Source organism: Quercus robur, chromosome 2 (assembly GCF_932294415.1).
Source record: "Quercus robur chromosome 2, dhQueRobu3.1, whole genome shotgun sequence".
Lineage (NCBI taxonomy): Eukaryota > Viridiplantae > Streptophyta > Magnoliopsida > Fagales > Fagaceae > Quercus > Quercus robur.
Window position 1 is genome coordinate 20,191,889 of NC_065535.1, and position 14,400 is coordinate 20,206,288.

At 33.9% G+C, this 14,400-nt stretch overlaps 2 protein-coding genes across 12 annotated transcripts; one reads left to right on the plus strand and one right to left on the minus strand.

The window, feature by feature from the left end:
- The first annotated feature begins 2,396 nt into the window (after positions 1–2,396).
- On the plus strand, positions 2,397–5,815 carry LOC126712814 (uncharacterized). The gene is made up of 5 exons (XM_050412298.1): positions 2,397–3,336; positions 3,848–3,918; positions 4,045–4,225; positions 4,325–4,453; positions 5,210–5,815. Exons 1-5 carry the CDS (start codon positions 3,232–3,234, stop codon positions 5,249–5,251), a joined length of 528 nt encoding a protein of 175 aa, XP_050268255.1. The 5' UTR covers positions 2,397–3,231; the 3' UTR covers positions 5,252–5,815.
- LOC126712811 (pentatricopeptide repeat-containing protein At4g31850, chloroplastic) lies at positions 5,338–12,761 on the minus strand. Of its 11 annotated transcripts, none has more exons than XM_050412292.1 (4): positions 9,002–12,761; positions 8,753–8,852; positions 7,263–7,436; positions 5,338–5,993 (listed from the first exon to the last, which is right to left on the minus strand). In XM_050412292.1, exon 1 carries the CDS (start codon positions 12,411–12,413, stop codon positions 9,072–9,074), a length of 3,342 nt encoding a protein of 1,113 aa, XP_050268249.1. In that variant the 5' UTR covers positions 12,414–12,761; the 3' UTR covers positions 5,338–5,993; positions 7,263–7,436; positions 8,753–8,852; positions 9,002–9,071. The 11 variants fall into 11 exon arrangements, with proteins under 11 accessions (XP_050268249.1, XP_050268248.1, XP_050268251.1 ...); XM_050412291.1 differs by having other exon boundaries at positions 7,263–8,676; XM_050412294.1 differs by having other exon boundaries at positions 7,263–7,374; positions 8,746–8,852.
- Between the last annotated feature and the right edge of the window lie 1,639 nt (positions 12,762–14,400).

Below are 14,400 nucleotides of genomic sequence, written 5' to 3' on the forward strand. Positions count from 1 at the left end.
AATCTTATATTAGTGTCAAGCTTTTCTCAAGTATTATTTGCACTCAAGCAAAAGAATTCTCCTCTCATCTTACCTTCTCTATCATTATCTACAACAAAATCTAGTTTTTATTATTGATCTTTGTAACCATTAATACCAAGATCTTGTAAAGCAACACTATATAGTATGCTTTTTTTGTGTGTAAATATAACAACTTATAATTCTAATATTTACATTTTTTTTTAATTATATTTTGATCATGTATTTGCCTATATTCGACTAAATTGAAAAAATCTATACCATATTTATAACTTATATAAGAGAATACAATTTTTTGGTATCCACGTTTTAAATGGGCAAAATATGAAATATCCTCACACATTAATCACAAAACCAACTTATGAGTTATAGTGCATGTGTGTGGGTTCCAGTTATCTCAACTGATAAAGTCTCTTATGGTTGTATTAGAGATCTGGAGTTTAATCATCGCCTACACCAAAAACTGATTGGTGTCTCGGTCCATCTCATTGTTATGTGTTATTTGTAATTTTGTATGTTTATTGTGTACCATTTTGTCGGCGATTAATTAATTTCATTTTGATTCTCAAATTAAATATATATAATAAAAAAAATCATTTTAGTTGAATAAATATATTCAATGACCAATGACCAGTCAAGATTTTGGTCCATTGCTGGTAAGAGTAAAAGACAAAATTGAAAATAGAGTTGAAAATAAAATTAGTTCAAAACATGTTAATTTAATGTAAATAATACATAAATAAAAAGTTTTAAAAAATAATTAATCATCACAAAATAAATATAATGGTAATTTTATTATATTTTTTCATGTCTTTAATCTATATTAACAAAAATTATCACAATATATTTATCAATAGAATAACTTTAAAAAAGAAATCTAAATAAAGAAAAAAAATTGACAGCTTAAGAGTTAATTGAGAAAATAAATGAATGTAGAAGTATAAAAAATTTGACAACATACACAAAAATTTTCAAGAAATTTTATATGTACTTTGATTTATTTTAAGAGTTTTTGCAATACCTAATCTTTCATATTTCTACCCTAAGTCCATAGCTTTCATTTATAATTATTAAAATAAATGTATGATAGAAAACTCCAAAAGATTGTTGCTGTAAAAACATAATTTTTTATAAAATAAATAAAAGAAAAAAGATACATTTCTTAACAATCAACCGGTCATTCATATTGCAAACCACTTTGTTTTGTTTGTGAGCCTATAGCTCACCATACACTTATAATTCTCCTAAGAGTATCTCCAACAGCAAATGTAAAACCAAAATTTTCTCTACAATAAAGAGTGAAACCAAAAAATAGGTCTCCAATGGTTTCTCTAAATATCAAAAAAAAAAAAATTTGCGCATGAATAGTATAGCTCACCAAGTTTGATGAGCTATTGTTCATTAGCAATTGAATTTTTTTATTAAAAAATTCTAGCAGGTAGTTTTATATCAATTCTTTCTTTTTCTTGTTGGTTAAAAAAAAGATGAAGAAATAATATTTAAATGAGATAGAGAAAGGATAGAGAGTCTATTGAAAAGTATATTTAAAAAAGTAAGTAGGTAAAAGATAAATGTAATTGTTTACTTTTCAAACAGTACAAAAATTTAAAGAATTTGCCAGAAATGGTCAAGCGAGTCTAGCTTCAATCCACAGGTAAGGTCTTGCAAATAATTAAGCCAAAAAAGTAAAAATCACTTTTCTTCTCTTTTTTTATTAATTTAAATGCATGTCATGCTTCATGAACATTTATGTCAGTTTAGCCAAAATTTTCGCTCAATAGAATAAGAATCTATTTTTTGTATTTTATCAAACAACCTTTCAAAACACTATACATCTAACTCTTTATTTCTCTCTCTTTTATTCAAATATTATTTTTCTTAGTTTTTTTTTTTAATTTTTAAAATTATTCGTTTTTCTTTCTTCACACCCAACAATCCACATCCAAATCTCTCTTCCTCCATTGTTTAAGAAACAACCCACATCCAAATCTTCACACACAACAACTCATATCCAAATCTCGTCGCAGATATTTTCTTTAAAGGGAAGCTCGTGTCTTTTAGTTACAAAGAGATCCTTGTCATAAGTTCTCTCTGAGAGAGAGAGAGAGAGAGAGAGGAGCATCATAGCAAAATGACATTTTGGCGAATGGATTGATTCAAATGTGGGTGATTTTGGGGGTTTATTAGGCACATTTTAATTATGATGATGTTTTGGCTAAACCAATGTGGATCCTCTATTGGAATTTCTAATGACCAATACATATAAAAGCCTCAAAATATAGCAGGGTGTTTTGGTACCTTTAACTCCTTATGTTAGTTGTTAGTGACCACTCCAAGCCATGTAAAGTCCTTTCCTTGGCTACAACTGCAACTCAAGAGCAAACAGCAGCCATTTATTATCTCCTGACTTTTCTACACCCTCTCTCTATCTACCTCTATGCCATACCCAAATCTTCCAAAAACTATAAGATTTACATATATACATCACACATGTATATGTATATATTTACACACAAGATGCACAACCAGACCCTCTTCTTTGTCTCTAAGAATGGTCCAGCTGGACCTGGACCTGGACCAAGTTTTGTAGAGAAGGAAAATAAAAATAAAAACCAAAAAATAAAAAAAATTATGGAATTGGAAGGATAGGGAGGAAAGAAAGACAGAGAGATATGTCTCCTATTATCCTCCAACCACAGCTCTCTCCCAAACACATAATCCACTTCCCACAAATGCCCTTCTGCATATCCCATCTTCATCACTCGTTCCTTCCACTCTATCTCCAACCTTCATGGGCCTTTTCGGTTTCTTACATTCATGGACTCCACACAGAGACCCAATTCAAGATTCTCAGTATCCCATCTTTCCATAATTACCTTTTGTTATTATTACTAACTCTCTTTTTTCTCTCTCTATAATCTCATACCTTATTTTCCAACTCCAATTGGGTCTCTGTTTTTTTCTTTGCTTAATCTCCAAGTTTTGTTTTTGTACTTGTGGTTTCAGAGAACAAGTTGAGAAAGGTTTTAATGGGTTCTCATCAATTTTCTGCCTCCTCCTCTATCTCTCTCTAAAAAACGTAGGTTTCATCTTTTAGAGTTGTGGCTAAAGATTCAATTTTGGAGTTGGAGGTGAAAAGGGTTTTGAATTTTTGTCATTATATGTAACATTAGACTAAGTTTTGATGTTGAAGAGGCAATTTTGAAGACTAAGATGAAAAGGGTCTCCATGGATTCTCATCAATCTCGTCCTATTGATGGTGGGAGGGTTAAGGTTAAATATCAAAATTTATTGCAAGATTACTTGGAATTGCAAAAGGTTAGTATTTTCTTTGCTGATTACGTTGTTTAAGGTTTTGTTTTGTTTATGTTTGAACTTTTAACTGATCATCTGGGTGTGACTGAAAACTTCTGTTGTCAGGTGTTACTATTTAGTGAATTGGTCGATTGCTATATGGTCCTTAGTGCTTGTAATTGTGACTATGGTTGTTGACACGTTGTATGTCCCTCTGTTTGGTTTCTGAGAGAGTGGTAAAGAAGCGTATAAAATTCTGAATAATGTTTTATGGAATCCACTACGCCAAAAAGTTTCTGGATAAAAATGAATTTTACACAATTATTGTATTTGCCTTAGCTGCGGAAAGCTTTGTTCTTCAGGGTCTATCATAGAGTGAAAAAATATGATCCAAAACTATAAACTCTTCTTTCCCCATTGTTTTTTTTTTCCCAACTAGATAATTAGTGGGGGGAACAATGGGTTTTTCTCTAATTTTGGTGTGGTTGGTTGCATGTGGTTCATTCGTTAAATGTGTATTGTCAAAATTTGATAGGAATTTGTTTCAAAGAAGAAAAAAGCGCAAGCTGTAAAGCTATACAGAGAGAACCTTTTGGCTGAAGTCCAGTATGTCTTCCTTCTCTCTTGTCCTAGTTTCTTGGTTCGGATGGATTTTGATTTTTTTTCTCTTAGTAATCTAAAGATAAACTGGCTGCTTCCTTTATTCTTTGATACATTATTTTGGAATTTCAGATTTTTGAGACAAAGGCACAGACATTTATTGAAGTTACAATCGCCCAAAGGCAAAGCAGAATTTGTTCAACAACAGAACTCAGATATAGGCATTCAATTGCTTGCAAATGAGATTGACAACAATGTCAATGAAGCTGTTCTAAAACATCCATCTCCAGTTCTGGCTATGACGCCTATTTTGGTAGTAAACTTGGGACTGTTTTGAAAATTAGAATATTAACAAAAATGTTCTTGATTCTTAATGAGTTGTATAAGGTTGATTGTGATTTTTCTGTTGCAGAATGATGAACAGGAACTGAAAAGGAAAGAAGACATTGTTTGGGAACCACTGAGAGTAGGGAAGAAGCCTAAGAATTGCATGATCAATGACAAAAGAGTTGGGAAGAAGAAAATCTCATTGCAAGATCAGGTTGCTCTGAAGGTTTAAATTTCATATATTCAGCTCTGTTGTGAGGAGATAAAGAGTTTATAATTTATTGTCAATGTGATAAAAAAATTATTATTTAATCTCTTTTTCATATAGGTCTCCTTTCATTCCCTTAAATTCTATGTGAACTGTAGAGTATATTTGATAATTGCCCATGTAGTTGGGATTAAGACCGAAAGTATAGATGAAAACTGTGGAACACCCTTTGATAAGATCAATATAATTGTCTTTATTTCCAACTTCTTATCTTATGCATGTATATTATCTAATTGCCAAGACCTGGAATGTCACGAAGAATTTAAGTTTTTTTCTTTTATTCTTTCTCTCCTATGATTTCTTAGCAATTAAAAAAAAAAATTCTTAATGGTCCAATTGCATTCTTGATTATGGGTTTTTAACATAATGTTATCATCATTAATGATGTCAACTTGTCATGCAATCTCATGTTTGATTTACTTTGTTATCATTATTTCCTGGGGAGGGACTGCAGTAGCAATTTACTCTGGTGATGAATCCATTATCTAATTTATATTAGTCCTTGTATATATTCGGTAACTTTTGGTTCAAATTGATCACAGTGATTATAATTTTAGATGTAATGATTATATGAAGGGGAAAAAGAACTTGAAGGCTTGAAGCCTAAATTTTTTTTGTGTATGTATTATGTAGTGATAGTTTGAACTCTTCATTTCATTTGGCCCCTACTCTGTATTTTAACTGATCAGATGACCATAGCAGGAACCCTCATCTTCCACAAAGGAGAGTTCGGGAAGCAAATGAACTTTATATTTAGAGAGAGAGGATGGACATTTGATGAGAAGAAATAGTATGAGCTTTGTTGTACATTCATGAAAAGAAATAGAATATGGACATTGATGGGATCTCTATTAACAAACAAATATAGCCAAATGTTAAAACATGATACTGATAATTCTACATTCCAAGCCAGAATTGGGAGTAACAAACTTTTCTGAACTACTTAGGGAAATTGAATTTACTTATTTACATATGAAATTAGCAAAAATCAAAATGTGCTTCCTCCTCACAACACATCTTCTAGCTTCTTGCTAGTGGAAATCGTTTTTCCCCATTATCTCCATTAGCAATTAGAATCCTTATGGAATCTTTAACCTCCAAGTGGAGTTTATTGATTATTACACAATCTTCAGATCCATTCTCTTCATCTCTTCCAAGACAATCTTCAGCTTCATACTTTGCAACTTAAAACTTTGGACATGAAAAAACAGAGCGACCAGGCAGTGTAGCATATTCTTTTCGGTTCTGTCCTCCAAATATTTTACTTGGAACATCATAAAAACATTTGATGAAATGCAACCAGAACCATATCAGATATTGATTATCATCCCACGTCAAAATTTGTCCTGCAGCATAGGTAGGGAAGAGACAATTTATCCACTGGAAGCCTGTTGAGATAGGCTCTACTGGTTGAATAATCACAGGCACATTATCATGGCATTGGATGACCCCTATCATACTTAGAGTGCTCCCATCTTTGATGTGCCTGATGGACAACTTTCTTTCCATTACAAAGTATTAAAATTTTAAAATAACAAAGTTTGAAAATACAAAAAATCAAAGTCATCAACTTCTATACTGTTCTATATATATATATATATATATATATATATATGACATGGAGAAGCATGGCACTAAGAGGACTCAAAACAAAACAATCGGGAGCATACCCTTCTCTGAGACCCTACAGAGAGGTGGGCTCAACTAGTATCGTGAAAGCTTAGACAAAAGTCTATTTTCCTTTGTTACATCAAGTATAGTTATTGGCTTAACAAATGGAGCTACCTTAGGCCCATAAACATTTACTGGTGCTCTTAGTCAAGACTAGAAGTTTGACATGTAAAAAGAAGTCAAATTGCAAAGTATATTGCAGAAACTTCTACAACAAATAAAATTCCAAACCAGTTTTCTATATTCTAATGTAGCAAATGAATTTAGAGATACATGATAAATCATAACAACAAGCCTAAGAATACTAGCTGATAAGAAAATTCCATAAACTTGATGAACTCATTCTTTGTAAATGCAATTCTATATGAAGTATGTACTATTCATATAGAACTTTTGAATGAATTCACATCAAAATTTCATTTGAGACATACCTAATTCGTTGACTATATAGAATACATGTGCTATGAGTATCCAACACTCAATAAGGAGCAAGAAAAAATGAATCTCAATATGTGATTGCAATTGTAAAATAAATCTACTCCTAAGTTGATCAGAAGGTGCAGGGAAAAATCGACAAAAACCAAAGAAGCAAGATTAGAGGGAAGAATTCAACCTCGCACAAGGATGAAAATCTTTGCATATGATTATCATGTATGTACAGTGATTCAAAGCATTTAATTATCTACACCATTGCTAAGAAAATTGAAGCTGCCAAAATTTGATTGCCTCAACTAAACATACTATTTTTCTTATTTTGTATTCCATCTATCACTAAACCCATATGGCGATGCTTGTTTCAGTTCCATAATCCAATAGAAACTTGGTTCCCTAGATCAAAACAAATAAAAGATCTAATATTCGAAGTCTTAATTCCTTTTCGCTTCCTTAAATTCTATCACCAAACAAAGATCCAAATGTGCACAACCCACTCCCAACAAAATAAACAATCTTCAAGGAGGGCAAAACCCAATTACCTTCACTAACCAACAGCCACATTTTCTCAACAACCAAACACCCCGACAAAGACTAAAAAAACTGCATCCACAAATCAAGGACAAAAAATAAGACCAAGCAAATCACTAACCTCAGTAAATGGGAGTGCTGATACTGATACACTCAAAAACTGGAGATGGACGTGAAAGCTTGGGCTTGTCTCGGCTACTTTGACTGACCTTGCGGAACTCATGCTTGGGTTGCTGGGTTTGATTTGAAATTTTGGATGTGAGAGAATTAGGAATCATTTGGAGAAGAGGGTGATCTGACACTCCAACAGAGACAGATTTGAATTTTGAGATTAAAATTTTTCTGAGTTATTCTGAAAATGCTCAAACATTCATTCCAACGGTGTTAAACAGAATTGGATTTTCCTTGTCATGCTTTATTAGGATCTGACTCAGAAATTTAAGCACAGATGAAGGTTTCTTATTGGTTGAGAGGACCATTGGACTAGAGTGATGCGGTGCTCCGGGGAACAAACTTTATTTAAGCACAAATAATTTCTCAAGTGATATGAAACACTCTTTTTTTTTTTTTTGATAGGTAAGAAAGAAAATATTATTAAAAAATGAATAGAAGGAAAGATACACAGAGTTCACGATAATGAACAAGGAGCAAACAGAAACAAATAGGAACAAACAATCACTAAACTATTCCAAGAGACAAAAGAAAATCCATAAGAACAAAACAATCCAAGAGACCCCAACATCGAGACCAATCAAAGAGAGTCTATTGGCACGAATTTAACAACTAAGCTAGAGATTTCTCAATATCTGAAAAAAAAGCCGATTAAATTTAGCCCAAATAGTCCACATCAAACAGCCTAGAACCAAATTCCAAATATAAGAATTAAATTTCCCAAGCCAATGATACCAACAAAATAATAAGTCTGCAACTGAACCTGGCATGACCCAATCAATCCCAAACAACTCAAGCATATACATCCACATAGAATGAACTACCGGACAAAAAATCAGCAGGCGATCCATAGATTCTTCTTTACAATAGCACATACTACAACGATATGCCAATATTTACATATGATTTGATTGGTCCCTATAAAATTTTAAATTAAAGATTAGAATTTTCCTCCAAACAGGTTTTGAGAAAAATTCCTTTATCACATTATCTATTTAATGTGACCATTCATGTATCTATTTAATAATCTGTAACATGAATACTTGTTCCAAAAAGAAAAAGGAAAAAAAAACACACACACACACAAGAATACTATTTTAAATCACCACATAATGCCACATAATGGGTTGGAGAAGATAAAATATGTCCAAATTGATAATGGTAGAGTAAAAGTAGTGTAGACATAGTATAACATAAATGTAATGCTTTAGTTTACAAAATGATGACAAGGTCAATGATGATACAAGAAATAGTAGTTACACTTCAAAATCACTGTATTGCATTACTATCTTACATACATAGCATACAAAAGTAAGATACTCACAGTTCTCAGGCTCAAAAGTTTTAGAAGACTTCAAACAGACCTAACAAGCAACTTCTATATTAGGACCAAATATTATAAAAACCGTTCCAAACCAGGACAGATTTCTTACCACCAACCTTGCAGATACATCTAATAGCAGGACAAAGTTGTTTCCACAACATTCATTGTCAGTTGGTACTGACCAAACCCATTTACTGCTGTTAGGGTAAAGCATCGCTGAAAAATCCAAGTTAACAGAAATAAGTAAAAGGGAGAACCCCAACACATACTCATATAGATCCATCAAAAGATGATGGCCAAACTTTTATTAGTGACATTTAAAGAAGATTTTCAGTGCTTCAAGGAGAGTGAAAAAAAAATTATACCTGGTATTCCTCAAGTACAGAGATCACCAAACATATACAGTTGAGTGGCCCCGTGAGTATCTCAATAAAGTCAAGACTGATTAGGAAGCTGTGCAAATGTTCCCTTGTTAGGGCTGCAGCCCCGAACCATCATTTTCTTGTAGACTGCATAGGCATGGTCTGGGTTTCCTGACGTACAGTATCCTCGAATGAGAGCATTATGGGTGAACACATCAGGTTCAAGACCTATAAGTTGTAGTTCTTCATACATATTCCCAGCTTGCTCCACCATTCCAACAATCCCAAGATTGAAGATTAATGAATTATAAGTGTAAAGATCAGGAGTAATGCCCTTATTTCGCATTTCATTGAAAAGAGAGAGAGCTTCCTCTAACCTCTGTGATCTTCCAAGTCCATCAATTATAAGATTGTAAGAGACCAAGTCAGGATCAATGCCAGAAAACTTTAGTTCCTCAAAGTAATGCAAGGCATCATCAACTCTCCTTGCCATGCACAGGCAATCCACAAGAATAGTGTAAGACTTCAAGTCCGGTCTTATACCTTCTTTGATCATCCTTTTGAACAACTTACAGGCAGTTTCCAAGTCACCAGTCTTCCCAAATCCATTTATAAGAACATTGTAAATAGCACAATTAGGTTTGCATCCATAATCCAGCATCTCTTCAAAGAACCGCATTGCTTCCTCCAGTCTCCCTGACTTCAAAAGTCCATCCAGGAGAGGACCATATGTAAAAGGTGTGGGAGAAAAATCACCACTTATGAGATCATAGTATAAATTCATAGCCTTATCTAAACTATTAGATTTCACAAGACCAGAGATTGCAATATTATGAGTGATGGTGTTAGGCTTGCATCCCCTACAATGCATCTCTTTGTACAGGTCAAAAAGTTCGTTGATCTTCCCAGCTTTTCCATGAGCATTAAGCAACAAGTTGTATGTGAAAACATCTGGGGCACAACCACTACTCTTCATCTCCTTAAAAAGATCCCAAGCTTTTCCAGTACAATGGATTTCAAGAAGCCCATCAATCAAACAGTTATATGCTTCTAGTGTTGGTTTAACTCCCAGATTTTTGGTAAATTTCACAAACAAATTGTGGGCATCAAGGGCTTTCTTACGCTTGCACAAAAACACTACAAAAGGTATCAATACTGAGTCATCTTGGCAAATCCCATTGCACACCAATCTTTCAGCAAATAATATGGCTTTATCTAATTCAGCTTCAGTCAAAAGACCTCCCACTAAATCTTCCCAAAAAGGCCTGTCTGTTTGAACCCCAACCTGATATACAAAGTCCTCGACAATCTTGAAAGCATCCTCAATCCGCCCATCCTTTACAACTCCAGGAAGGAGGGTGCACAAAGTCACATGATCAGGATACAGAAATTTCTTCATTTGATGAAAGAACCAAAATGCATCATTAACTCTATTTTCTTTAATCAAGCCATAAATGATAGTGTTGTAGGTCAAAACATCAGGAACACAGTCCCTTGTTGTCATCTCAAAATGCATTTTCAAGGCCAAATCAACCTCTTCATTCTTGCCAAGACAATCCAGGAGTATGTTGAAAGTTATTGTGTTTGGAGGACACCCATGCCTAGTCATGCTCTCGAACAACTCGATGGCTTTTTGGACTTCACCCTTCTTCCCTAGCCCATCTAATAATGTATTGTAGGTCACAACTGTAGGAGCAAGCTTCATGTCCTTTATTCTGCAAAACATTTGCCATGCTTCCTCAACCCGGTTAGCCTTGTAAAGTGTGTCAATCAAAGAATTAATTACAATAACATCTGGTTCACATTCGTTTTCCATCATCTCAGAGAGTAATTTAATAGCTTCGTCTACTTGGCCCAGCTTACTGTGGCACTTCATCATCATGTTATAAGTTACTGAATCTGGAGCAATCCCACTATTTTTAAGCCCATTAAATATATCTGTTGCTTCTCCAAGCCTACCCATTTCAGCAAGGCTGTATAAAGATGCATTACAAGCAACAACATTAGGAACAATTCCTCGAATTTTCATTTCCTGAAAGGTTTGAAAAGCTTTGGTAGGATCACCTGACTTTCCATAGTAGTCAATGAAGAGGATATATGTATAAGCAGTAGGTTCAACTCCCAAAGATCCCATATCACTGAAAAGCTTCAATGCCTCATCCAACCTACTTACCCTTAAAAGTCCACAAATCAAAGTATTATAGGTATGAAGATTTGGTGAGATCCCTTGCTTCTTCATAACATCCAATATGCTAAATGCTTTGTCAACGTTCCCAGCTTTGCATAAGGCATCAACAAATATGGTAAAAGTAACAACATCAGGAGCATAACCATCCACTTCCATTTCACTCCAAATTTCTTTAAACGTTTCCAAGTCTCCGGAGTCACTAAACTTGTTCAGCATAGTAATGTAGGTTACTCGGTCGGGCTTATGACTGGTAGCTTTCATCTTTGCAAATAATTGCTTGGCATTATCAAGTTTCCCCGTGTTACAAAGAGCATCTAGGATAACTGTGTAAGTAACAACATCAGGTCCACATCCCTCATCATCCATTCTCTTAAGAATTGCATACACTTCATCAAATTTCCCAGCCCTTCCAAGTGCTCTAATGCATATAGTGAATGTGTATATATTTGGCCTCAACCCTAAACTTTCCATCTCTTTTAACAAATCCATTATGGTTTCAACATCCCTTCTCTTCCCCAATGCCACCATAAGCGCTGAGTAAGTCTTCAAACTAGGCTTATTTCCTTCGGAGACTGCTCTTCTATAAACCTCCAAAGCCTCCCTACAAAACCCAGATTGAAGTAGCAAATAGATTAACCCATTATACGAATATGCATTTAGAACAAAGCCTGCTTTTTGCATCTTTTCTAGTGCAACTGGTGCTTGCCGAATCCCACCTCTTATGTAAAGGCCTTTAAAAATAGTCAAATAGGTTGTCAAATTCCTGTATATGATTTGCTTTTGCATCAAATCAAACACAAAAGCCATATCTTCCACCCTCCTGTGAACCCTCAAGACTTCAAGCATCAAATTACACGTTTCAGTGGTGTGCACAACACTGGGCAACTGTGCAATAGACTTAAAGTAAGACAAAGCACAATTCGGGTCCGAAATCGACTTTAAAACGCCAATAACTTCCTCAGAAGACACTGAATTTCTTGACTTTGCCTTGGCCACCCCCACCCCATTTGAACTTCTCATCACAAACCCACAAAAACTCACTAGTTTTTTCCTATGCTTCTTCCATTTCACCCCAGACCCAGATGGAAAAACCTTTAAAGTTCTACAATTTCTTCCACCTACTAACCCATTGTGGCTTAAACCATATACCTTACTATCAGTGAGAGCACAACTATAAGTGATACTACTACAGCAAACACTAGAAGAACAGAGGATTAACTCAGCCATGAAGGAGTTGTTACCATAAACAAAGGAGTAACCAAAAGAGGGTATGTCTTATAATTCATAAATGAATTGGTTTGTGCATGTTTGGTGACTGTTGAATTGCTTGTGAGAAAAAGCAAAAGAAACTCAGATATATACAAACTGGCATGTACTAACCTGTATGTATGTATGACTTGAGGTGGGGGGAAAGAGACAAGAGTGTAGTGCTCTGGAAGTGGTAAGATGATATCTGCTATGGTGGATATGTGAAGGTTAGATGTTTGAATTCTGAGAGTGTGGTTTAGCTGAGAACTCCTCCATGGCCATGGGCTTAGTTTTCTGTGGTTGAGTTGGGTGGAGGCTTTGGATATTTATTTCGAAATAACAGAGACAGCAAGGCATGGTATAGTGTCTACTGTACAAGTGTACGCCGTCGTTTTAGCATTCCTAATTTTTAATTTTTGGAATTAAAATGCACAAACTCGTTTGTCTTCTGATCTTATATCCTCATAATTAATTTAAAAATTGTGTGTATTGAACGTACACAAATACAATTGTGTACATTCTTTGAAAAAATATTTACATTGAATGTGTAGAATTGAAAATTGATGTATTTGAATATACAAAATTGTGTATTTTCTTTTAAAAATTTGTATTACGCAAAATGTACATAATTGTGTACATTATTTGAAAATTTTTAGTTGTTGATCGTACATAATTGCGTACATTATTTGCACAATTTTGCACATTAAATGTACATAATTGAAAATTTGTATACATTTAATATACAAGAATTGTGTACTTTCTTTAAAAATTGGGATTTTTTTTTTTCAAAATAACCTTGAATCTCAAAAAATTTCGTTAATTAACACATTTTCAAAACAATTTAGCAAACTAACATCTCGAGTGCTGGGTACTTGATTCTCTTGTGCTAAATCGAGTGTGAAAAGCTTGAGTTCCATGAAACTTGAGTCTTTGAGACTTGATTTCCCTAAGAGGCAACGAACATCATCAAACCAAAGAACAGGAAAAACAGCGAAGCATGCATTATCAAATCCAAAGACCCAGACAGGAAAAAACAACGAATTAGAGGAAAACCTTCATCTGGAGCTTTGTCTCCACTGACGTCGTTGCCTCCTGGAACCTTTAGTTTGTGTTTCTTCTTTGTTTAGTCTGGGTTTCTGGGTTTTCTCCTTTGGTTTTGCCTTCTTCGTGTAGTTCTTCATGTAGTTTCTTCGGTTTCGTTTGGTCTCTTCATGGAACTCGAGTATGTAATGCTCGATTTCCACGCATAGAACTCGAGTTCATTATACTCGATTTAGCACAACAAAATTGATACCCTTAGACTCGAGATGTCAATTTGCTAAATAGTTTTGAAAATGTGCTAATTAACGAAATTGTTTGAGTTTTAGTGTTATTTTGAAAATAGATCCCTAAAATTTGTGTAGGTTAAATGTACAAAATTGTGTACATTCTGCGAAAAATTGTGTACGTTGATTGTACATAATTGAAAATTTGGGTATATTAAATATACAAAATTGTATAAATTCTTTGGATAAGTATGTCATTGAATGTGCATAATTGTGTACATTATTTGAAAAATTATATGTATTGAATGTACAAAATTGTATACATTGAGTGTATATAATTGAAAATTTGTGTACATTTTTTGAAAATTTGTATAAGTCGAATGTACAAAATTGTGTTTGTTATTTAAAAGTTTATGTACGTTGAACATACAAAATTGTGTACATTTTTTGAAAAATTATGTACTTGGAATATGCAAATTCGTGTATAGGGTCCGTTTGGATTGAGCTTATTGTTGCTGAAACTGAAAACTGAAAACACTGTAGCAAAATAATTTTTAAATGTGTGAATAGTGTCGTGGGACCCATGAACAGTACGTGAACAGTGCGTGAACAGTGCATAAATAGTATTTTTTGTCCCCTGCACAGTGATTTTACTGTTCACTGCAAATAAAAAAAAAAAAAAAAAAAAGGCATAAAAACGC